The sequence below is a fragment of the Dendronephthya gigantea genome, unplaced genomic scaffold, assembly GCF_004324835.1.
Source record: "Dendronephthya gigantea isolate DGI-Jeju-01 unplaced genomic scaffold, DenGig_1.0 000428F, whole genome shotgun sequence".
NCBI lineage: Eukaryota > Metazoa > Cnidaria > Anthozoa > Malacalcyonacea > Nephtheidae > Dendronephthya > Dendronephthya gigantea.
Window position 1 is genome coordinate 1 of NW_021163438.1, and position 24199 is coordinate 24199.

Sequence of the window (24199 nt, forward strand, 5' to 3'; positions counted from 1 at the left end):
TCTGCTGGTCAATGTTAAAGAAACAAGATAATTTTCTGGGGTCGACTATGCTAACGGCTTATATTAGTTATGCTTGAACAAGATAATATTTCTTTACCTGGACAGGGTTCAGCCAAACAGGATCTGTATTCAACTGACTCTCCGATTTCACTGCAATATTTTCCGCCAAACTTTGGCTTAGGTTTGTCACAATCTCGTTGCCATGTTTCAAAACCTTCGCCGCAACTCACATTACACTTATCTTTTAATGACCAATTCCCATAATTACCGTCAACTAAACAACGTAATAAATGTACTGGTGCTGAATACGAACAGTTTTTGCCCTATATGAAATAAACTTAATAAAATCCATTGTTGGTTGCACTTTTCACCCCTCCCCCTTTTCTCAGTAATTCAAGCCGAAGCTGTAGTTTGAAATCGGCACCGCACGGTAGGCAAGCAGCCCTTCCTCCCGCCCACTAATTACTTTTCTAATATAACATTTATATATAGTGCGCACGTACTGATTGGTCGAGAAGCGTACTGTGTGCTTCTATTTAACAATTTGTCGACGAAGGGGAGGTGTTTACAAGCCTATATTCACTAGCCGAAGGTGAAGTGAATGAGTATTTTAACGTGCTTGTAAAAAGAATAAATAAAGCTTAATGCATATTAGGGCATGTGTGTAACAAAGTTATGAATACTAATTAAGATTGGTTGTATCAAAGTTAATATATTAATTAACAATTCATGAGACCTTTATGGAGAATTACAAATTATTAAACGACTTTTTCTTGGAACAAATGAATAGATCTCCTACCAGAGGCGAAAACATTCTCGATCTTGTTATTACCACTGATCCCGACCGTGTGAAGATAATCGAAGTCTTGAAACCAAGTGATTCAGACATTTCCACCGACCACAATGCTATCATTTTCGATCTCTTCCTCTCATACAATCCTTTCCCTAAGTTAAAACGAACGGTGTTTGATTACCGACGCAGTGACTTCGATGGTCTTCGAAGGCATCTTCAAACCCTCGATCTCAGTCATCACATATCAGAGAATGGCGATATCAACCAGGATTGGATGGCGTGGAAAAATGCGTTTTTGGAAGCGGTATCGAAATTTGTGCCAACAAAAACACTCCGAGATCGAAACCATCTCCCTTGGATGAACAGCACGATACTTCATTACATCAAAAGAAAAACTCCATTAGAAAAGGATTAAAAGATCCTGCCATCCAAGTGATCACCTCAAGAAAAGCTTTCGAGAGCTCCGCACGACAATCAAAAGAATGTTGCGTGATGGTCGCTTGGACTATATCAACTCCATATGTTCTTCTCGAGAGTACAATCCAAAACGTTTCTGGTCGTTTTTCAAGATTAAGTCGAAAGTTTCCAATATTCCATTAAAAGTCTCGGTCAAAACTAGCGAAAATCAAAGAATGTATTTCGATAATAACGCTGAGATTGCAAACACTTTTAACGAATACTTCGCATCGATCTTCACTAGCGACACCGCCAACGACTTCAATCCAGAACAGCATCCGGAACCGGACATTATTCTCGAAGACATTACTCTGACTAACGACGAGGTGTCAACGGTGTTAACTAAGTTGAATAACAATAAAGCTCAAGGTCCGGACGGAATCCGAGCACGATTGTTGACGGAAACCTCATTCCAAATCACTGCTTCACTATGCGCACTCTTCAACAAATCCCTACGTTGTGGTGTCCTTCCTGACGAGTGGAAGTTAGCAAATGTCGTGCCTGTATTTAAACGCGATGAAAAATCGTACTTAGAAAACTACCGTCCAATTTCGTTGCTTCCTCTTGTCTCCAAAGTCCTCGAACGTTGCGTGTTCCACAACATCGAACATCACGTTTTTCAACAAATCAACCCTTGTCAACACGGTTTTGTCCGACGAAAGTCATGCGTGACCCAACTAATTGAAGTATTCGAAGAGATAGGCCGTAAATTAGACCATGGTAAGCAAATAGACGTAATCTACTTGGACATGTCGAAGGCATTCGATAAAGTAAGTCACGATCAGCTCTTGCACCGATTGCGCGAGTTCGGGTTTCGAGGTAACATTCTAAACTGGTTTTCATCTTATCTCAACAATCGTTATCAACAGACAGCAATTGGTGGAGCAATATCAAGACCATTACCGGTGACATCTGGAGTCCCACAAGGCTCGATTCTCGGTCCACTACTGTTTCTCTTGTACGAAAACCACCTGTCGGAAAGCGTGGACAAATCTAGCATTGCAACCTTTGCAGACGACACAAAGATTTTCAGAACAGTCGACAATATGTGTGATGCATCCTCGCTTCAAGACGATCTAACAAATTTTAAAGAACTTTCTAGTAACGTTAACCTGATATTAACGCTAAAAAATGTAAAGTTTTGCGAATAACCCGAAAACATCAGAAAATAGAATATCCCTACAAACTACATGATACCGTCCTAGAAAGCACCGATCAAGAGCGTGATTTAGGAGTATGGACTTCTTCCAATTTGACTTGGTCCAAACATGTTGAATACCAATGTGCTCAATCAACGAGAATGCTCGGATACGTTAGGAGGTCTACACTGGATATAAAATCTATCTTGGTTCGTCGTACTCTATATTTGTCTCTTGTACGTTCAAAGCTATGCTATGCATCTCAAGTCTGGGCGCCACAAACTGTGGAACTGATTAAACGGACGGAGAGAATTCAGAGGCGCGCGAGCAAGTATATCTTGGATCTACCATTTATCTGCGACATTACCTACAGTAGGCGACTCGAAATGTTAGACCTTATTCCACTCTGCTATTGGCACGAATTTTTGGATCTAGTGTTCTACTTTAAATGCATCAATGGATGATAAAAGTTAAAGATAGTGTTCTACCATCAATTCAGAACCGGGAGAGATCAACACGATCAGCCAACCCCGCGTGCTTGACGTTCATCACACCAAAGTGCAAGACTGTAACATTCCAGAAGTCATTCTTTTCTAGGTGCGCAAGAGTATGGAATGTTCTCCAAAAGGGCTGACAACGAAGAACATAAGCCTTTGTCGATTCAAAAACGATCTTTATAACTATTACCATTCGGCCTTGAATATATATGACGCCGAAAATCCTAGAACTTGGAAGTCTGTTTGTTTGTCTTGTAACGCGTCCCGTAATTTGTCTAATTCTAACTCATGCTGCTATTAATTCAAATGTGTGTCCTTGTGTTCGTTATGTCCAGCATTGTTACACGTAAATTTCCTTAAAGGTGGATCTTCCTGTGGGATGTGAGCAGTCATTTTACTCTCGGAGTACAATTCTATACTGCTCCTATCACGAGGAAGATTTTCCTAAGTGTGAACTATATATTGTGTGGAGATTGTATGATGTCTGTTTTATTTGTTTTGAAAGGGCTGCTGTAATTGGCGTGAGCTGTAGCAATACCCTGCCTCGATTATTGTGAATATTCATGCATTTGTATTGATTTTGTGCTGTTCGTGTTTGTAATATTGTATGTTGTATTCAAATGGCAAAGCATAATAAATAAATAAATAAATAAATAAATAAATGTATACATGTGACCAAAATGCTGCGCAATGATTGCAAGATAGACTCATTAATTATTCATGAATTTCACAAGGCGACTAATTGTTTTAGTATAAATTTCCAGGTGTTTACAAATAACAACAACACAATTTCATAAAAAAATTATGATTATTTCAAATTGCTTATTTGAAAAACAACGAGTAGCCGACCAGTGACTATCATTTCAGAGACAGTGAATCTTAGTCAATCAGAACGGATGAAAATGAATAGTCACCTCGAAATTTATACTAAAGCTGTACAGAAACAAGGGACGTAGAAAAATTTTTTTGCGTTATAAAAGAAAGAAAGATTTTTTCTATATTTATACACAATTATAGAAACACTTGTAGAGTTTTGGAGAGCTCGACATAACGTAGAAAAACTCGCCCTACGGGCTGCCTCGTTTTCCCACTGATTATTATGTTTTCGTTTTCTTACGTGGCTTATAAGGCAACGCCCAAAATTACAAAGAATGTCTGTACCGAAAGTGCATAGAAAACGAAAAAGAAGTTCTTCAAACATCTGAAATAAACCTGCATCACCTGGTGTACATTTAGGAATCTCACAGTACTCCCATCTTTTGTTCCTATCTGTAGTAAAACACCAAGGCCGTTGTCCTGAGTTCTTGGGATTACGACAGTATTCTTGGCGTTATTTAATTCTGGATATGTGGTGTTCATGGTATGACGATGTGGACATTGTTCTGTCCATGATTGGCATGGAATACCCGAAGATGTCACTGATATGTTACCATTGTAGCTGCTTGTGACAATCTGTGTGGAAAAGCGATATAGCAGCTGTAGACAATAAACTTAAGTAACCGTGTTTACTGTGTGTCATTTTTTCCTCTTTAGAACGAAACGATATTCTTAAAACTATAGTCACTGAGGAGAACTGACACTAGCATACTGATCTATCATGTCATCATTAGCGCTATATTAAGCTAAGAAGATTTCAGTAACTATGCTATTTGGCATTTCCTATTTTTAGAAAATGCCGCATAATATAACAGGCATGGATGTTGTGTGGCTTCAGAGTACAAAAAGATTCATTTGTGAATGTTTCTAAATCCTATTTGCATCCAGTATATAATAAGATTGATAATTGAAATTAAAAATACATTCACGCAGAGTTTGTTACTTGATTGATTCGTGTAGCAGCTTGAACATAAATCAACACTTACCTATATTTGCACTTGTTCCTACTATTGTGAGTCTATCTGGAATATTACATTGAGAAAATGCTAGTAACTGCCTCACAGTACTGACAAAACATGTAATCACGCCGCACAAAAAGATATAGGTTCTGGGAGTGAAATTATCGTTAGGTTGCCCAAGCAATAAACGTCACAATGCGTCAAAAATCTTGAATTTTCTTAAAATGCACCTCAGTGGGTAATTTTTTTCAGGGGATAAAGCATTTTTGAGTCAGCTCATAGGACTTGCTTTCTATCATGCAGCATAGAATTAATTTAAACATAAGAAAATGATTTACAGATGTGTCAATTCTACCTGTTGTGTTTCTGAATTCAGTGTACCAGCATTCTGGCGAGTCACCCGCATTTCGGACTGGTTGTAGATCTCCAAGTATGAATTTTTTTCTTTCTGGTGTCGCACCCGACCACCGAATTGAAAAATACTTTTTAAAAGTCTCCCTGATGCTTACATAGTCACATAAGTGGTACACGTTAACGCGTGTTTCACGACAAGCTGCCTTCTCTTTATAAACACTTTGCGTTCTGTCACAACTCGGAAAAAATAAATGACAAAGGTATATATTTAGGATTGGAATGCATATTCGCACTTTGGTAACGCTAATCTTCGAATAAAGACTTATTTTTAACTCCCCAAGCCTCTCGAGAGTGTCTTGGACTCGGTTTAGTTCGTTGTTTTTCGTATTTTGTCGAGAAGGAGTTCGAAAAACGTAGTTTGATAAAATGATTCCGTGATTTTTACAAAAAGGCCGAGTGAAATTCACCAAAGGAAAACAGGAACTTGAGTTGAGTGTTGGCTCAGCTTCGGCAGGAATACAAGTTCTATAACAAAAGAGCAATAGCTGACAGCATCACATATTTCCCCTGTCGTCTGGCGAAATAAAATATTTCTTGATTGCCAGTCGTATTTTAAGACTACGCGAAATCTGCAATTCAATAAGACTTTGATATAAGAGAAGTTTGATAGAATTGATTTAATGAATTTACTCATGCTTGAAAAGTGTGTGTAAAAATAAGAATACGGCACTTCTGTTTCGTGATACGGCACTTCTGTTTCGGCGCATACTATAGAAGCTTCCTGTGCCATTCTTGAAACTCGGAAGTGGCAATTTACTTAACATTTGGGAATGAATCCCTCAAAATGAAAGAGCGTATCTGCAACTTTGCCCCCCCCCCTCATTGCCTGACCCCAGTTCCAGTTGATATTTCACCCGTTTCGTCTCTTTCCATACGGCTATTAGCCAGTAAAAAACACCCCAAACGGACGGGCTGTTTGCCGTGTAACGTACGTACGTTTGTACGCTGAGTTCTGCCAATAATTATAGTTTCTACAGAAATTCTTTACCTAAATCTGAAGTTAAACGAAAAATTAAGTTTATAACTTTAAAGAATGAAGAAGTAAGATACTGAACTTTAGAAGTACATGAGATTCTGCTGGAAAATGCGAATATTTTTATTTGTTATGAATTTAATTCTGGAATAAACGACGCCATCTTTTGCAACTACAAGATTCTAATAATGTTTCTTTGGGCTATGAGTCAGTCAATTGGAAAAAGTTTACTCTTATAACAGTTTTAACAGTTTTATTGTGGTATTTTTCTTTAATTTTTCAAAGGAAGGCAATTTTGTTAGGCATCTGGCTTGATGATATAACTAGTATGGGGTACATATTTATTTTGGTTTCTTTATATCAATGGTTTATATGAATTATGCAACTTTGCAATGATTTCTAGGTAAGGACTGCAGAAACTGTAGGTCATAATATTATGTCAAATATGTACCATTAATAGTAATATTTGCTGATATGTGTAAAAAAGTTGCCTTCTGTTCCTGTAGTCATTCATCATCATGATGGTCTCACAGAAATGGAGAAGGTTGCCCAGCCTACAAGGTTTTTACAAGAAGGTAATGATGATGAGATACATGAGCAAATTATATCTTGTGAAATAGAAGATGAAGGATTAGATGAGAGGATCAGTGAAGTTGATGGCACAACTCCTTATCAAAAAGCCCAGAGAAAACAAAAAGGCTTAGGATGATATGAGAACAGAAATGTTCACTATAGAACTGACCACGGAAGTAGAGACATTTGTAGCATACATACTTCGTCATGCAAGAACCATGCATATGCAAAATAAAAGGTATGGTACTTGCATGTATATATAAGTTCTTGACATATATATGTCAATAAATGTTGAGAAGTAATTTAATGATTTTGATTTTTATCCACAGGCATTCTTAGTGATTGTAGTGTAGAGTGTGCAGTCGTGCAATCTTCCTCAGATTGTTCAGCTATTGCAGTTTGAAGATACAAGCAAAGAGGAATTTTCAAATAATGTCATATTTCTTTAATCCTATCCTTTCTGTTATGAAAAATATACGTAATAAATAAACCATTGGGTGTGTAGTGGTGGTGTATTGTTGTCGATATTGTTCTTGACAAAGCCTTTATTGCAACCATAACACAAAACCATTAATATTATAACTATAACATTTAAAACACTGCATGAAGCTCTATAAGACTATAACATATACCTATATTGTATAGTACATGGTGTATGAATGCTGATAGACAGTTTGCACCATGAAATCATATTCACGGCTGGCAGCCATATAACGTACGTCCGCTGTATGGTATATAGTGTAAGAATGTTGATATTAAAGAGTTTGCAAAATGAAATCATATTCACGGCTGGTAGCCTTATAACGTACGTCCGCTGTATGATATATAGTTGTTGAATGGTGATATTAGAAAGTCTGCACCATGAAATCATATTCACAGCTGGCAGCCATATAACGTACGTCCGTTGTATGATACTGAATGATGTATGAATATTGATTTTAGAAAATTTGCACCATGAAATCATATTCACGGCTGGTAGCCGTATAACGTACGTCCTCTCTATGGTATATGGAGTATGAATGGTGATATTAGAGAGTTTGCACCATGAAATCATATTCACGGCTGGCAGCCGAATAACGTACGTCCGCTGTATAGTATATGGTGGTGGAATGATGATATTAGAGAGTTTGCACCATGAAATCATATTCACGGCCGGTGGCCTTATAACGTATGTCCATTGTATGGTATATGGAGTATGAATCGTGATATTAGAGAGTTTACACCATGAAATCATATTCACGGCTGGTAGCCTTATAACGTACGCCCGCTGTATGGTATATGGTGGTTGAATGATGATATTAGAGAGTTTGCACCGTGAAATCATATTCACGGCTGGTGGCCTCATAACGTACGTCCGTTGTATAGTAGTATATGGAGTATGAATGGTGATATTAGAGAGTTTGCACCATGAAATCATATTCACGGCTGGTAGCCGAATAACGTACGTCCGCTGTATGGTATATGGTGGTTGAATGGTGATATTAGAGAGTTTGCACCATGAAATCATATTAACGGCTGGTAGCCGTATGTGCTATATAGTGGTTGAATGGTGATATTAGAAAGTTTGCACCAGGAAATCATATTCACGGCTAGTCTTATAACGTACGCCCGCTGTATGGTATATGGTGGTTGAATGATGATATTAGAGAGTTTGCACCATGAAATCATATTAATGGCTAATGGCCTCATAACGTACGTCCGTTGTATGGTACATATTGTATGAATGCTGATAGACAGTTTGCATCATGAAATCATATTCACGGCTGGCAGCCATATAACGTACGTCCGCTGTATGGTATATAGTGTATGAATGTTGATATTAAAGAGTTTGCAAAATGAAATCATATTCACGGCTGGTAGCCGAATAACGTACGTCCGTTGTATGATAAATGATGTATGAATATTGATTTTAGAAAGTTTGCACCATGAAATCATATTCACGGCTGGTAGCCGTATAACGTACGTCCTCTCTATGGTATATGGAGTATGAATGGTGATATTAGAGAGTTTGCACCATGAAATCATATTCACAGCTGGTAGCCGTATAACGTACGTCCCCTCTATGGTATATGGAGTATGAATGGTGATATTAGAGAGTTTGCACCATGAAATCATATTCACGGCTGGCAGCCGAATAACGTACGTCTGCTGTAGTATATGGTGGTGGAATGATGATATTAGAGAGTTTGCACCATGAAATCATATTCACGGCCGGTGGCCTTATAACGTATGTCCATTGTATGGTATATGGAGTATGAATCGTGATATTAGAGTTTGCACCATGAAATCATATTCACGGCTGGTAGCCTTATAACGTGCGCCCGCTGTATGGTATAAGGTGGTTGAATGATGATATTAGAGAGTTTGCACCATGAAATCATATTCACGGCTGGTGGCCTCATAACGTACGTCCGTTGTATAGTAGTATATGGAGTATGAATGGTGATATTAGGGAGTTTGCACCATGAAATCATATTCACGGCTGGTAGCAGAATAACGTACGTCCGCTGTATGGTATATGGTTGTTGAATGGTGATATTAGAGAGTTTGCACCATGAAATCATATTAACGGCTGGTAGCCGTATGACGTACGTCCGCTGTATGGTATATAGTGGTTGAATGGTGATATTAGAAAGTTTGCACCAGGAAATCATATTTACGGCTGGTAGCCTTATAACGTACGCCCGCTGTATGGTATATGGTGGTTGATGATGATATTATAGAGTTTGCACCATGAAATCATATTCACGGCTGGTAGCTGTATGACGTACGTCCGCTGTATGGTATATGGTGGTTGAATGGTGATATTAGAGAGTTTGCACCATGAAATCATATTAACGGCTGGTAGCCGTATGACGTACGTCCGCTGTATGGTATATGGAGTATGAATGGTGATATTAGAGAGTTTGCACCATGAAATCATATTCACGGCTGGTAGCCGAATAACGTACGTCCGCTGTATGGTATATAGTGGTTGCATTTTGATATTAGAAAGTTTGCACCATGAAATCATATTAACGGCTGGTAGCCGTATGACGTACGTCCGCTTTATGGTATATGGTGGTTGAATGGTGATATTAGAAAGTTTGCACCATGAAATCATATTCACGGCTGGTAGCCTTATAACGTACGCCCGCTGTATGGTATATGGTGGTTGAATGATGATATTAGAGAGTTAGCACCATGAAATCATATTCACGGTTGGTGGCCTCATAATGTACGTCCGTTGTATAGTAGTATATGCAGTATGGAGTATGAATGGTGATATTAGAGAGTTTGCACCATGAAATCATATTCACGGCTGGTAGCCGAATAACGTACGTCCGCTGTATGGTATATGGTGGTTGAATTTTGATATTAGAGAGTTTGCACCATGAAATCATATTAACGGCTGGCAGCCGTATAACGTAAGTCTGGTGTATGGTATATGGAGTATGAATGGTGATATTAGAGAGTTTGCACCATGAAATGATATTCACGGCTGGTAGCTGTATAACCTACGTCCGCTGTGTGGTATATGGTATATGAATGGTGATATTAGAGAGTTTTCACCATGAAATCATATTAACGGCTGGTAGCCGTATAACGTGCGTACGCTGCATGGTATATGGAATATGAATGGTAAAATTTTTTCCCATCCACACCATGAGTGTTTACCACCATCACCTTTGGTTTAAATAAAATGAGGCACTATATACCATACAGCGGAGATACGTTGGTGCAAACTCTCTAATATCACCATTCATACTCCATATACCATACAGAGGACGTACGTTATACGGCTACCGGCCTTGAATATGATTTCATGTGAAAACTCTCTATCATCGACATTCAACCACCATATACGGTACAACGGACGTACGTTATAAGGCTACCAGCTGTGAATGTGATTTTCATGGTGCAAACTGTCTAATATTACCCTTCATATTACATATACCATACAGAGGACGTACGTTATACGACTACCGGCCTTGAATATGATTTCATGTTCAAACTCTCTAATATCAACATTCAACCACCATATACCATACAGCGGACGTACCTTATTCGACTGCCAGCCGTGAATATGATTTCAGGCTGCAAACTGTCTAATATTACCATTCATACTCCATATACCATAGAGAGGACGTATGTTATACGGCTAGCAGCTGTAAATATGATTTCATGGTGGAAACTCTCTAATATCACCATTCATACTCCATAGACACCGCGGAAATTGGTATAGGCTTAGCCGCAATTCTCGATACTTAGACTTTAAACTTGGTGAGAAAAAGATTTATAAATATTCAAGAAAATATGTCTTGCACAAAAGATTTGAAGCTTGCTCACGGTAAAAACGAATCGTCTGAATTAATAACCTTGTGTATACTTTAAGCCTCAAAATGGCCATTTCACAGCGGTCAGATGTGTATGATGAGCTGTCAAAAGATTGCAGAATGCGTATTCAGAAGAAAAATTGAACTTTTTTAAGATATTCAAAAGGTTTCTCTTTGATAGGGCGATACAGAAATGCACAATTGTGAACCAGCGATTAGATTTTCGGGTTGAAACGTCTTAAACACCAATTTCTGCGGTGTCTACTCCATATACTATAGAGAGGACGTACGTTATACGGCTACCAGCCGTGAAAATGATTTCATGGTGCAAACTCTCTAATATCACCATTCAACCACCATATACCATACAGCGGACGTACGTTATACGGCTGCCAGCCATGAATACGATTTCATAGTCCAAACTCTCTAATATCAACATTCAACCACCATATACCACACAGGGGACGTACGTTATACGGCTACCAGCCGTGAATATGGTTTTATGTGCAAACGCTCTAATATCACCATTCATACACCATATTAAACCATACAGTGGACGTATGTTATACGGCTACCAGCCGTGAATATGATTTCATGGTGCAAACTCTCTATCTTTCCAAAATAAATGCGATATCTGAGTTTTTCACCGGACGATTGTGCTATGTTGAGTGAAGCTCGTTGATACTTTGTCCCTTTGTCCCTGGTGGTAAAAGGCTGCACGCAAAACAGGGTCTATTCTATACATGGGCGTAGGAGGTATCCAGAGTTTGGGGGGCCATGGGGGGACCAGCTTCCGGGGGCCGTTTTGGTTAATAAAAGGGCCTTTAGGGATGGATTGCCTGCCAAAGCTGTAAGGACACCACTAGCTAGTGTGGTTTATATTTGTTCTCTATATTCTTATATTTTTGGGGGGAGAGGGGGATGTCTCCATCCGGTTCCTAGGTACATCTTTATAGCACGCGTATCATGTGAACAGTCTCAGTATCTCGGGGAAAAGCCCGCATATTTTCGTATGTTGTGGCGCAATGTTATTTCAATAACAAAATGTATTTATCGATTTTTAGATGCAAATATTTCGCAAATGAGCTCTTTTTCTGCAAAAAAATTCCCTCCAGATATTTCACCTGGATATCAGTGAAAATTTCCTTACAGCAAGCCAGACAACAGAGGCCAGACAAGGAGAAATGCCGGAGACAACAGCGCACAATTACAGATCAATTTATTATTATTGATAGCTAGTTTACTGTAGCTAGGGAAGGTGCGTCATTTCCGATATCCCCAGATCTTGCAGCCTATTCCCAGGCCTTGTAAACGCGCGCTGCAGATCTTGAGCACATCATGAAGTCTGGGGCGACCGTACAAGCGTACGTACGTTTTACGGCTGCCAGCCCGTACGTATTAGCCTTACGGCTATCAGCCGTATGGCTTAGATGAACCGGATGGATATTTATATGGGGACTTAAGGTCTGTTCTCACGAATCACGATCCGTAATATACGCTAGATTATGTTGGTTTGTTGCCCATAGGCTTTCAAGTCAATCCATCATGAGTGAATTGGATCAAACAAAATTGGTTCGTATAAATAGACCTTTATAGTTTATACAATTCTGGCCTTGAACGCTCGAATTGACCTTTAAGCAACTTTGGCCTTGAACGCTCAGTGGGAGGGGTGTATATTCACACGTTTATGATTGCATATCGTAGGAACAAACACTTTGAAAAGAAATCAGTCGGCCATAAGACGAATTACGAATATATACATCCCTAAATTAGCTATGGCCTTGTTTAAACTTTCATATATCATCGAATTTCCAGTAGAAATTCTGGTAACGTTTACAGAGTTCAGGATAATATTCGCATCTTTCAAACCCCGCGTGGTATACACGTGCGTGCGGTTGGGAAAGACAGCTGGTTCATTTGACGTAATCAGGATATCGATGTTACTGCAGAACGACTAACAACATTATATCAAAATAATTTTACCTGTTTTTTCTTCGATGCTGGTAATCAGCTGTAAGAAAAAAGTGGAAAATAGCTTATGACTTAATCTACAGCGATGTGAAATGTTATAGAATTTCAAAAGACTTTACCAGCAATACTTGAACAACAACAAATCATTAGTAGAATCAAACCATGTCCAACAGTGTTGATAATTTCGCCAACATTCATAGTTGATGCGGCGTGGAATATTTCCTACATAGTGTGGATATGGATCCAAAGCCCGACTGAAAACGTCGCCAGAACTTATTTCTGTAGTCGTGGTTTGGTAGTTTGTGAAGGTAGAACCACTGGGTAGAACTAAATAACTATTTATGCAAAGGCAATGCTTACTGCCTAGCTTTTATCTTGTAATTCTTACGTTTCAATAGCTGATTGGCTCAACTGATTACAACCTACAATTATGCTAAGACTTTCGAACTTACAATGCCAAAAATATGGCATGCATGTATGCTATCGCGCTCAGCATGAATATTCGTAGTTATAAGTCATAATGCTTATACACAAAATTTCAACAAAATTTATTAATAGAAAATAAGATATTAGGTAGTGTCTGTTGTGGCTCCTTTGCACTGCAATCGTGCTATTAATTGGTGATTATTAATTAACGGATTATAGCATATCGGCGCGTTGACGTCGATTTCTCAATATTCCCGTGCGTTTTTCTTTTCCAAAATACTGTGCAGCAGCGTATAAAACGAGAATTTCACAGAACCGGGAAGAGATGGCGCAGGCAAAACATTGACACATGAATGATATTATGAGAAATACATACAGTGGCTTTCCACAAGTTTAATACAATTTCGCTCTTTTAAAAAAACAAGAATGTTATATGCATGCATGGTCATATGCATGTCTGATGTTTTTTATGCTCCCTATTTCGGACGCTCCTTGCTCGAAATGTACTAGAATAGTTGTTGTAGACTATTGGGAGGATGTAAATCTCTGTATACGCATTTGAACCATGTGAGAGTTTATAATTTGCTATATGACAAAACAAAATATCTTAATGACATATGGGAGCTAGTGTATTTAACGTTTTGGAAGCCACAGTACATAGATAAAAGGGGCATAATCTTAATTGATGTTTGTTGTTAAACAAATGGATCCAGGCACGTCATCCCGCTCGGTTTTCGAAGCTCGACTATACCTATGCTGTATTGCTGTTGAAAACATTGCCATTCATGCATGAAAACTATAAATTGGCAAGGATTTAGAGCAAAATGATTCCGAGATTTTACTACAACTGAAACATACGAATTTTTATATAATTATATTCAGGCTAATTAAAAGACGAGATCTCTTGCCTATTGTTCTCGTCAAAATGAGAGATGTGCTGCGATAAGGTAAATAATCCACTGTTTATGTTTATGTAAAGCTTCATATCTCAGCAAAACATTGACGCTGACTTTTAGTAGCACATATTTGCGTTTCCCATATCCGTTTGGTGAAAAAGTATTTTTGAGCCGTTTATGATGTTTATAGTACATAATTACTGTCACTGGGCCGTAGCCAAACCGCTTCATTTGGGGGGGGAGGGGGCGTTATTCAAATACTCATGTTTACCTACAGCAGGCCCGGAACAATAGCTTACAAAAGAAATCAGTCGGAAATGATGAAAATATGAATAAACACCCCCCAATTAATTAAGCTTCTAGCTATGGCCCTGATTACTGGCATCGTGAGAACAGTGCACTGGGGGCAAAAAAGAGCATTTGAGGGGCTAATAATAATAAGACTAGGGTTTCTATTATATATTAAAAGTATTCTAATAGCATTCACAATCAGACGCAATCACATCGATCATTAAAAGTATGAAAGTATCTAAATTGATACGGTAAATACACGATTTAAAATAACAATCAGATAATGTAAGTCTAAAATAAGTGTTTACTACAATTCTAACCCCACACAAAACCCGCCTGGGGCATCTAAAGTTGTCAAATACGATCTGCTATCGTTTCTTTTGAATTTCGAACGCCCTTTACAAATTACTGGAAATTGTTGTAACGAAGTGAATTCTTCGAAGTTTAATCGGCCACATTTAAAATAAGACACGCAGGAAAGAGAGTCATGTATGTCCTGTGATACATGATCAAGCAATCTCAGTTGTGGGAATACTAGCAATTTCCATTGGCAAAATGACAGCTGAGGGTCTTTCCGGAGTGTCGTAAAGCTCTGTCGCATTTTCTCCTTGTGCCCTATTTGTTTCGAAGCACAAATCGTCGTATGGAACGAAGACATTTCTGACATGACGTCCCAGGACGTCATAAACATGGTGGCCAGACTCATCAACATTTCCCCACGCGTTTCGAAGCCAATCAACAGCCAATGGTGGAAATAGCTGGAGCCTGTCATACCAAGAGCTCTGCGAAGAATGCGTGTTGATATAATCTCTTCTCCACAGCACAACACCACGCGAATGTTGTGGAATCGGATTTCCACCAGGTGTTAGATTACCGTACTCTGGAGGACGGTTTTCCGGAGTTGCTGAATGTGAAGACTCTTATAAGGAATATAAAATGCTAATATCATCATACAAATATTATTAATTCTCTGTTTGTCATTATGTTTGGTGATTAGAGTGGCGTCGCCAGACCAGGAACGCGGAATATTATGAGGATAATACGAACCACTGCAGAAATTAAGAATTGAATGAAAACCAAGGAGTAAATAATCCCCTGACTCAATGTTAGCTTATAGTCTGTAAGAGTAACCAACTTATTAGTTAAACACAATATATGTATTCATAGTTTTTCAGTTGGGGTTAGCTCTTACTGCTGTTGTAAATATGTTTTTTAGTAGCACTTTCTGCTCTGTAATAATTTCATGTCCAGAATCCACGAATATATCGCTTCATTCTAATCGTTCTGTATAAGTAGTTGGGTAAGGGTTATGGCCAGATTTAGGATTAAAAATTACGTTGATAAGTGGATTCTGGACATTAAATTACAATTACATGTACCTTGTATCCGAGAAAAAGTACACGAGTTCAGTTTTGTTTTGGCCCAGGATTCCGGAACGATTACCCCGTTTCCACATCCCCCTCTCCCCAACGTTACTTACTATTCGGCACAATAATCTTTTCGCACTTTTCAAAGTTATTTATTGAAGATAATTTCAGTTTATTAATCGCCAGTTTCCCATTTAATTTAACCCCTATACGGATGAAGGGGATAACGCCAATGACGTCACAGTAGGTTGCCACGTGAACATCATGTGGGAATACGCGATAGTTTCATGTGAACTAGTGTACGTGATGTATTAGCGTATAATGACGTGACACTAAATGTACCACTGAGCTATATAATAATTCCTGGAGGACCGGCTCCTCCCATTTCAGTAACTTTGTCCGCCATCTTTTTGAAGCAAAAAACATGGCGGACTTCACCCTTCTGCGCAACCGCAGAAGCTCTGCTGACGCCACTTGGTTCCTTTTCGCCATGGTATTTACCACTGACCAGGCTCAATTCTGAGCCCCCTACAGCAGCATTCTCCATCCTGGATTTTCTAAATAACATTTCTCCCCCCTGGTTTATATGAATTTTTTGCCGAATTTTGTTTTTGAAATAGTTTTTGTTTTTTTGATATATTTTTCACCCTGGCCTCCAATAAAGTTTTTATTTTAAAATGAATACAAGTCATAGACGCTGTTTTTTGCCAATGCGAGGACAAATATAGATTAAAATGTCGAAAAAATGTGGACAAACTAAAGATTTTAATACTGACACGAACTGAAAGGTTTTATATATAAACGTTTATTCTCGGGTTTATTGCTTTATTTTATTTATATATTTGTTATTTATGCATTCCAATATCACAATGAAGTTTTTAAATTTTTGAACTTTGAATTCAGTTTTGGCGCTATCATAAGATATTTTGAGGACAACTGGGAATTTATGGGCATCAATTTGATTTTCTAAACCAATAAAACCATGAACTGAAGAATTTAATACAGAAAGAATGCAATTAGTATGTGATGATGTCTTCAGGACTTTATACCTGTGCATAAATCATAAGCCAAAGAAACAGAAGGCAAAGCTCAGGCAAAATGCAAAATCATTAGCTTGTACCTCAAAGGGCTATAAAAGTTTTTAGTATTTTTAATTGCATCCATGGACCCCTGGTCATTGTAATGAGTAATATTTATCCCTCCGTACGCTCCATTATTCCTGATTAGCCTAACAAATAAACATGGCCCTCTTGGAGGTTGATACCATAAACAGAAAACTATTAAAGTGGCTGGAGCTTGAAGACACCCTGCTCAGTCAATGCATGTTTATATTTATTTCTTCGATAAATATAACAATTGGTATAAAAACACAATTAAGCGAACAAGAAAATCAGTTAACATGGCAATTAAGAATAACAATGCACATTCATCACAACATGTATAATGTGCTGTATTCATCTCAGTTCAATGTTCCAGCAATTTGCATGACAAGTCATCTCTTGCTTTATTATTCATGGCATGCTCATCCTGAAAAATGAAAATAGAGATCTCATCGAGATATATTCACAAGGTGCAAGAGGCTAAGAAATTAATTGTAAGCCATGATAATTGCATGATAAATTGGCAGAAAAGATAATATATTAACTAAGCTTTAACAGCCACTATCAGAAGTTGCAATTTTACACTGTTTGCCACAAAATTGTATTACTTTGTATCAGCACCCAATGAGCACCTTTGTCAGTCATATCATGTTAATTGTTATGATGTTATCATCACATCATCATGTTAATGATGATGGGAGGGGATCAATAGACTAATACATTCACTGGGGGAATGGTTTACCTATTGGCATATTAAATGTAAGTAAGTTACTGCTTGCACAAAAACACTCCACAAATCCTATTTCATAGATGCTTGCTATATCATAAAAACAACATAGATGAAACTCAAAAGATTTACACTGCCAAGAATTTAATTCCCACAATTTTTTGCCCACTCAAGTCAAGAGAAAGTAGTCACTCTTCTCAAATGACTGAAATGAGGTGTCATGAATCCACTCCAATGCCTGAATGCCATAAAATGAAATGTGGACCTGAACAAGAAGTTGCATAACTTACATTGCACTGTAATTAGCTCGTGTACCAAAGGTCGAAAATACGATAGTATATTTGCTGTTTATACGATACGTTTTGATGGATTTAGATCATTGTAATAATGGCTCAGAAGCTTTGGTAGTCAGACTAGTGATAAATATGTAATCCAAAGACAAAAAATCCCGAAATTATTATAAAAATGGCTTACCTGAATGCTAAATGAGAAAAAATTACCCTCCCCACATCGTTTGAGCAAGAAGCCACTTCTTCGTTCAATTTTTTTGAACCGAAGAAAAAAAAAACAAAAATGAAATACGAAAAATATATACGGAAAGCTGAAAATATTTTCATAAAATCCAGGAGGGAGACGGACACAGATTTTCACCTTGTATCGCGGTATGTCAGCTCCGTTACGTTCCCTCGAGCAAGAAATATTCTAAAAGTATGTCCTTGATTTTTTTCGTCCCATTCTGTATTTACGCGTGGTCCCTACTCGACCAGATTAAAAGAAAATTAGCCGAAATCTCCAAAATTCTAATTGTACTTTTGAATTCCCTGGAGGTGTAGAAAGAAAAATTTCAAAATCGTTTTTAATTATAAATTGCCCCCATAAGCGTAATTTCGCATATAATCTCTGTGTCAGTACATCGTCGTCAAGCGAAGACCAAAGCAACTCTCCAAAAATGTGCTTTGCGGAAGGCTACTTCTTGCAGGATTTAATTTTTTTTTGCAGCATTTGCAACACACGGCACAAAATTTATTCCTTTTTATTCCTTTTTATTTTTGATGGCATTAAAAACAAGCAAAATACCAAAAAAAAGTTTGGCTACCATGTTTTTGTTTATATATTTAAAGGTCCGCCGTGTAGTGCGCGAAATATATTCGTGGGGTACACGCAAGCCGAACTAGCGCATGCGCAACAAATTTCCCAGCTGTTAGTGGCGTCAGCAAACGCCGAAATCCGCCATGTTTTTTGCTTCACTTTCTGGCCAAGAGCCGGTCCTCCAGGAATTATTATATAGCTCAGTGAAATGTACACGATAGTTTCACGTGATGTGAACACAGCATAATATTGTGTATAACTTTTAGGTGAATCCGTGCGAGGGATTGTAAATGTAGTGTTGTTTGCTATGATTGGGAGATTTTATATGTTTATCTCGATTTTATTCATATTATTTTTAGATTTGGTGGTTCTTAAAAGAACTGGGGTTTTTTAGGTCTTTATCGTTGATCTTCTAACAGCGCCCCAATGCCTCAACTTAAACTTTTGCGCAATGCCGATGAGCATTTACCTCGGTTATGTGATTTCCACATGTCCGATTGAGTCGAGCATATAGAAAAGAGATCGATCTCCTCTAACATCCAAGATTTCGTTTATATTTGGTATTTGGAGTCCCTTGAGAAGTTCTATATTGCCTACGATATTTTGTAAAGTCGCTAGCGGTACAGCGTCTCAGCTCCGGAACTCCGAATGGGAGTTTATGAATCTTTCGCCGAACATGTCTTGCGACCTTTGGTAGACAAGTTTGACTAATTTAGACCAATGTCGAAGAACCATGATGACGCTTTAACATCTCCCCGTCTCATTTACAATCCCTCGCACCGATTCACCCAAAGGTTATATACACAATAATGACAATATTATGCAGTGTTCATATCACGTGTCCACACGTGAAACTATCGTGTAGTTATTATGTAGTTACTATAGTTACTATATGTAGTTATCATTTAGTGTGACGTCATTATCCGCTAATACATAACACATGCTCACGTGGAACTATCGTGAATTCCCACATTATGTTCTCGTGGCAACTTACTGTGACGTCATTAGCGGCATCCGTATATGGAGGGGGGGTTCTACATTCCTTTCCTGGCGATGCTTTTAGCTAAAAAATAGAAGAGGTATGATCAAACTACATTTAGTCACTGAGTAGAAATTAGATGTTTTACCTTCTTTGGGTTTTCGTTTTCGAATGATCAAAACCAAAACTACGACGACAAACACAAAAGCAACAATAGCAATGATGATAGAAATCGTCTCTTTGTCGAAAACATCTGTAAATACACCAAAGAAGTTGTTTAAAAAAAGAATGCAGAAAATAGAGTTGTATAACAAACAAGCAAAATCTATTTGGAAACATTTTGAAAATTTTGCGCGATCCACCCTGATGTAACAAGACCGAGTCAAGGTTACCTGAGCAATGTTTCATCTCACATACTTGAACCCGATAAGCTGCTCCCTGCTTACTACAATTCTCACTAAACTCTTCAGAGGGTATATCACACAGTCGCATCCATATTTCAACACCTTGACCACACGTGACACTGCACGGGGAGGACTTTGTCCAGTTGCCATGAATACCAGCAACTGCAAAGTGAAAATTGGAAAAAAACACAAACAGCCGCGAGTTCTAATTCAGCTAAATGTCTCATTAAAAATTGCATGTGTGTATGTATGTGTGTATGTATGTATGTATGTATGTTATTCCTGATGAAATCCCGATTCTGTAAGCACTGGGTCAATAATAAGTAGATTTCTGCACTGAAAGTTAGAACTGAAAGAGATGACTATATAGTGAGGTAGAAATAGGTTGAAGAAGCCCGAAGGGCAAAAGAATATCATGAGATTACTTTTTAGCAGTATTTAGCAGTTAGTTTGAGCCTTACTGAGACAACGTTTTCTTCTACATTTCCTTAACTCAGCCGAGTTTCCTAGCCCACTGCAGTTACGGCCTCCGTATTTTGGTTCTGGATTATCACAACTACGGTGCCATTTTTCTACTCCTTCACCGCAAGAAACATTGCAAGGAATACTCAAACTCCAGTTGCCATACCCGCCACTCACTAGTAATAACAACATTAAAATGTTATAATATTCTTGTATGTTTGCATGGTGACATCAATAAGTAAATTAGCTTGTAGGTATTATAAAGTTAGTAAACAACTTGAACGTGGGATGGGACGTGTAAGTAATTTCTACCCGAAAGTGAAAAAACTTGAGGCGTAATGCCAGCAAATACAGCCTGAGAAATTGAAAACTATTCTGGGACTTGAACTATTGCTATTCGTAATTTCCTCGCGTACATGTTGATTACAAGTACATTTTTTCACTTTGGAAGCTTGTATAAAAACTATATTGGTTTGCGAACGTAACTAAAACCGACTAAATTCTGTTTACGCTTATGTTGGTTCTTACAGCACCTTTGCGACTATATGTCATCGGCTAATTTCGGCATGCTTTGACAAAATAATTCCCTTACCTGGGCAGGGTTTAGCTAAACAAGGTCTGTATACGACTGATTCTCCGATGTTACTACAGTTTTTTCCATGAAACTTTGGCTCAGGATTGTTGCAAACTCGTTGCCATGTTTCAAAACCTTCACCGCAACTTACATTACAACTATTTATTAATGAGAGGTTGCCATAATTACCGTCAACTAAACAAAATAATTTAACATATTGGTTTTGAATACAAACAAATTTTTATACCCCAACAAAACAAACGTGACACATAGTTATACCGCTACTTCTTTCGGAAGTTTAATGCGTTGAAAAAAAAGTGTATTGAAAACAACACATCTATATTTTCACCTTTCACATGTGCATGGGAAACGAAGATGAACTTCTTCACACACGTGAAATAAACCCCACGATACCTGGTGTACACTTAGGGATATCACAGTACTCCCATCTCTTGCTCCTCTCGGCAGTAAAACACCAAGGTCGCTGCCCTGAGTTCTTGGGATTACGACAGTAATTCTTAGCGTTATTTAATTCGGGATATGTGGTGTTCATGGTATGACGATGTGGACATTGTTCCGTCCATGACTGACACGGAACACCGGAGGCTGTCACTGATATATTGCCATGGTAATTGCTTCCGTTTAAGTAAAGGCAATCTGGGTAAAAGGATACACATATGAAAAAATGTTCAGGTTCAATTGGGCACAAGCCGCTTGAACGGTACAGATCAACAAGAAGTATACTAACACCACTGTATAAGCCGGAATAGATGACATCAAATTGGAATCAGTTATTTTATGTTAACAATGAGTTTATTATCATTTTCAGTGAATTATTTCAACTGCTGCCCGTGTGTTTAATTACGCCTTCTGTAATTATACCTATGATGGCTTAGGACTGTTAAATTTGATTTTTGAATGTAGAAAGTTGTTTAACTATCCGCCATGTTGTTTATTTTTGCAGAAAATATTTAACTGTATCACTCTTAACCAATCAGCAACCAGCAATTTTGTCATGCTAATAATGAGGTTTCTTAACAAGCAAACAATAAACACCAAAAATCTCTATCATTTTAAGCAATGATGAAAGTATAAACGCCTCCTTGGTTCTGCCTGTCAATCAATCTCGATTAAGGCAATATTAGTTATTAGGTTTAGATGTGTTCAAATGTTAAAATGTGTTCAAATTGAAATTTTTGAGATCGAGTAACTGAGCTGGCAAACTATCACGTTCAAAAGCTAAAGCAACTGGCATCTTTGAACAAAGTGAAATTTACTAATGATTCAGCGTAGAAGATAATATACCCGAAGTGCTCTTGGAACAACATTCCGCTAATATTGTGTTGTATTGTGCTTATAGTATACTTCTATAAAGAAGTCAGAAATTTCCACGTTTGTGATACCAAGTATTAAATTATATCTGTTCCATTTGGTAAAGTAAAATGAAAATAATTGCATACATTTTTTTCACACTTACCCAAATTGCCTGTCGATTCAACTTCTTTGGGTGTATCTATACAATGTGGAATTTAGGAAAATTGGGAATACATGTCGAGGTCTTTGAGTAAGCAAAACTTTGCTCTGGGCTGAAAATGTTTAAATTTTAAAGGCCCTGTTACACGGTGCAATTCTTCTTACAATTCAATGCAATTCTACTTTTGAATGATGTAAATTTGGAAATTACCAAATTTTAATTTTGATTACACTCTATAAACGTTCTTACCATAACAAATTGACACTTCACTAATTTACATCCCACTAAATTGAATTGCATTGCAAGTTGCAAGAAAAATTGAACCGTATAACAGGGCCAAAAGTGAAAAATCTTTCAAAATTGAAAATCGGGTTTTAAGCTTTGCATATGAGAAAGGAATTATCCACAGCCTTTTTTCATTTTTAAAACACGGTTTGTAACATTTAGGCTTTTATTAGCTTCTGATTAGAGCAAAATCTTCCGGAAAAATATTTTGGTTCAATTGAACAAAAGAAAGAAAAAGGAGAAAGATAAAAGTTTTAAAGGAAAAATTCATTTTTTTCTTACTTTACTCCTCCATAAAACTTCGTAGTACGTTTTACAATTTACGTAAATAATCAAATCACTTTATAACCACGTGCAATGCATAACATAAATTACCTGTTAAGTTTTCAAAATCTTCGTACCAGCATTCTGGAGATTCACCAGCATTCCTGTATGGTTGTAGCTCCCCCCGGGCCAGTTTCTTCCTTTCCGGAAAGCGAATTATCGCAAATGTTACAGTTACTTCCACTATTTCATGGCATAAGTGTTTAGCATTATGGTACGATTCGCGGCAAACTTTTTGCTCTTGATAGTCGCTTTGCGTTCGGTCACAAATCGGAAAATGAAAATGACAGCTAATTGTACTAAGGACGTAAATACATTTGCGTATTTCGTTGATATTCATATTAAAATAAAGCATTATTTTTGAGTTGCCCAGCCTTTTTAAATCATCTTCAAACGTATTCATATGGTCGTTTTCACGAGCTTGATAATACGGAGCTCTATAGACGTACTTTGGTAACAAGATACCATGATTTTCACAATAAGACCGAGTAAAATTTACCAAAGGGTAACACGAACTTGAATTGAGTATCGGCTCAGCTTCGACAGGAATACATGTTCTAAACAACAAACGATCTTTAAATATTTTTCATGGGACATGATAGCTCTGACTTAATTTTAACATTGTTTGCACATGATCGCAGAAGGTTATAGAGTATGTAATTGTCAACAAGTATAAACTAGCTCTCTTTCTATAAAACTGGCCGTTTCGTTTACGTTAATGCAACAGCATGCATCTACAGTAAATTTTAAGTAGGAAAAAAAACTACTTTTACCTGTTGCTAACGCTGTCTTGAAAACGATGTTGAACTACAAGTTAAGTAAATATAGAAACAT

At 37.7% G+C, this 24199-nt stretch overlaps 2 protein-coding genes across 2 annotated transcripts; both read right to left on the minus strand.

Annotated features, from left to right (window-relative positions):
* Positions 1-97: 97 nt before the first annotated feature.
* Positions 98-13286, minus strand: LOC114543261 (the record flags this gene model as incomplete). Its single annotated transcript, XM_028562324.1, has 5 exons — positions 13087-13286; positions 12980-13007; positions 5076-5599; positions 4748-4783; positions 98-274 (listed from the first exon to the last, which is right to left on the minus strand). Coding segments are annotated over exons 1-5 (844 nt in total), but the record flags the coding sequence as incomplete, so codon positions are not given.
* A 1694-nt stretch (positions 13287-14980) lies between these two features.
* On the minus strand, positions 14981-23839 carry LOC114543258. The gene is made up of 8 exons (XM_028562323.1): positions 23417-23839; positions 22760-22795; positions 21697-21939; positions 21301-21477; positions 20708-20884; positions 20289-20408; positions 19991-20095; positions 14981-15499 (listed from the first exon to the last, which is right to left on the minus strand). Exons 1-8 carry the CDS (start codon positions 23766-23768, stop codon positions 15090-15092), a joined length of 1620 nt encoding a protein of 539 aa, XP_028418124.1. The 5' UTR covers positions 23769-23839; the 3' UTR covers positions 14981-15089.
* Positions 23840-24199: the final 360 nt, after the last annotated feature.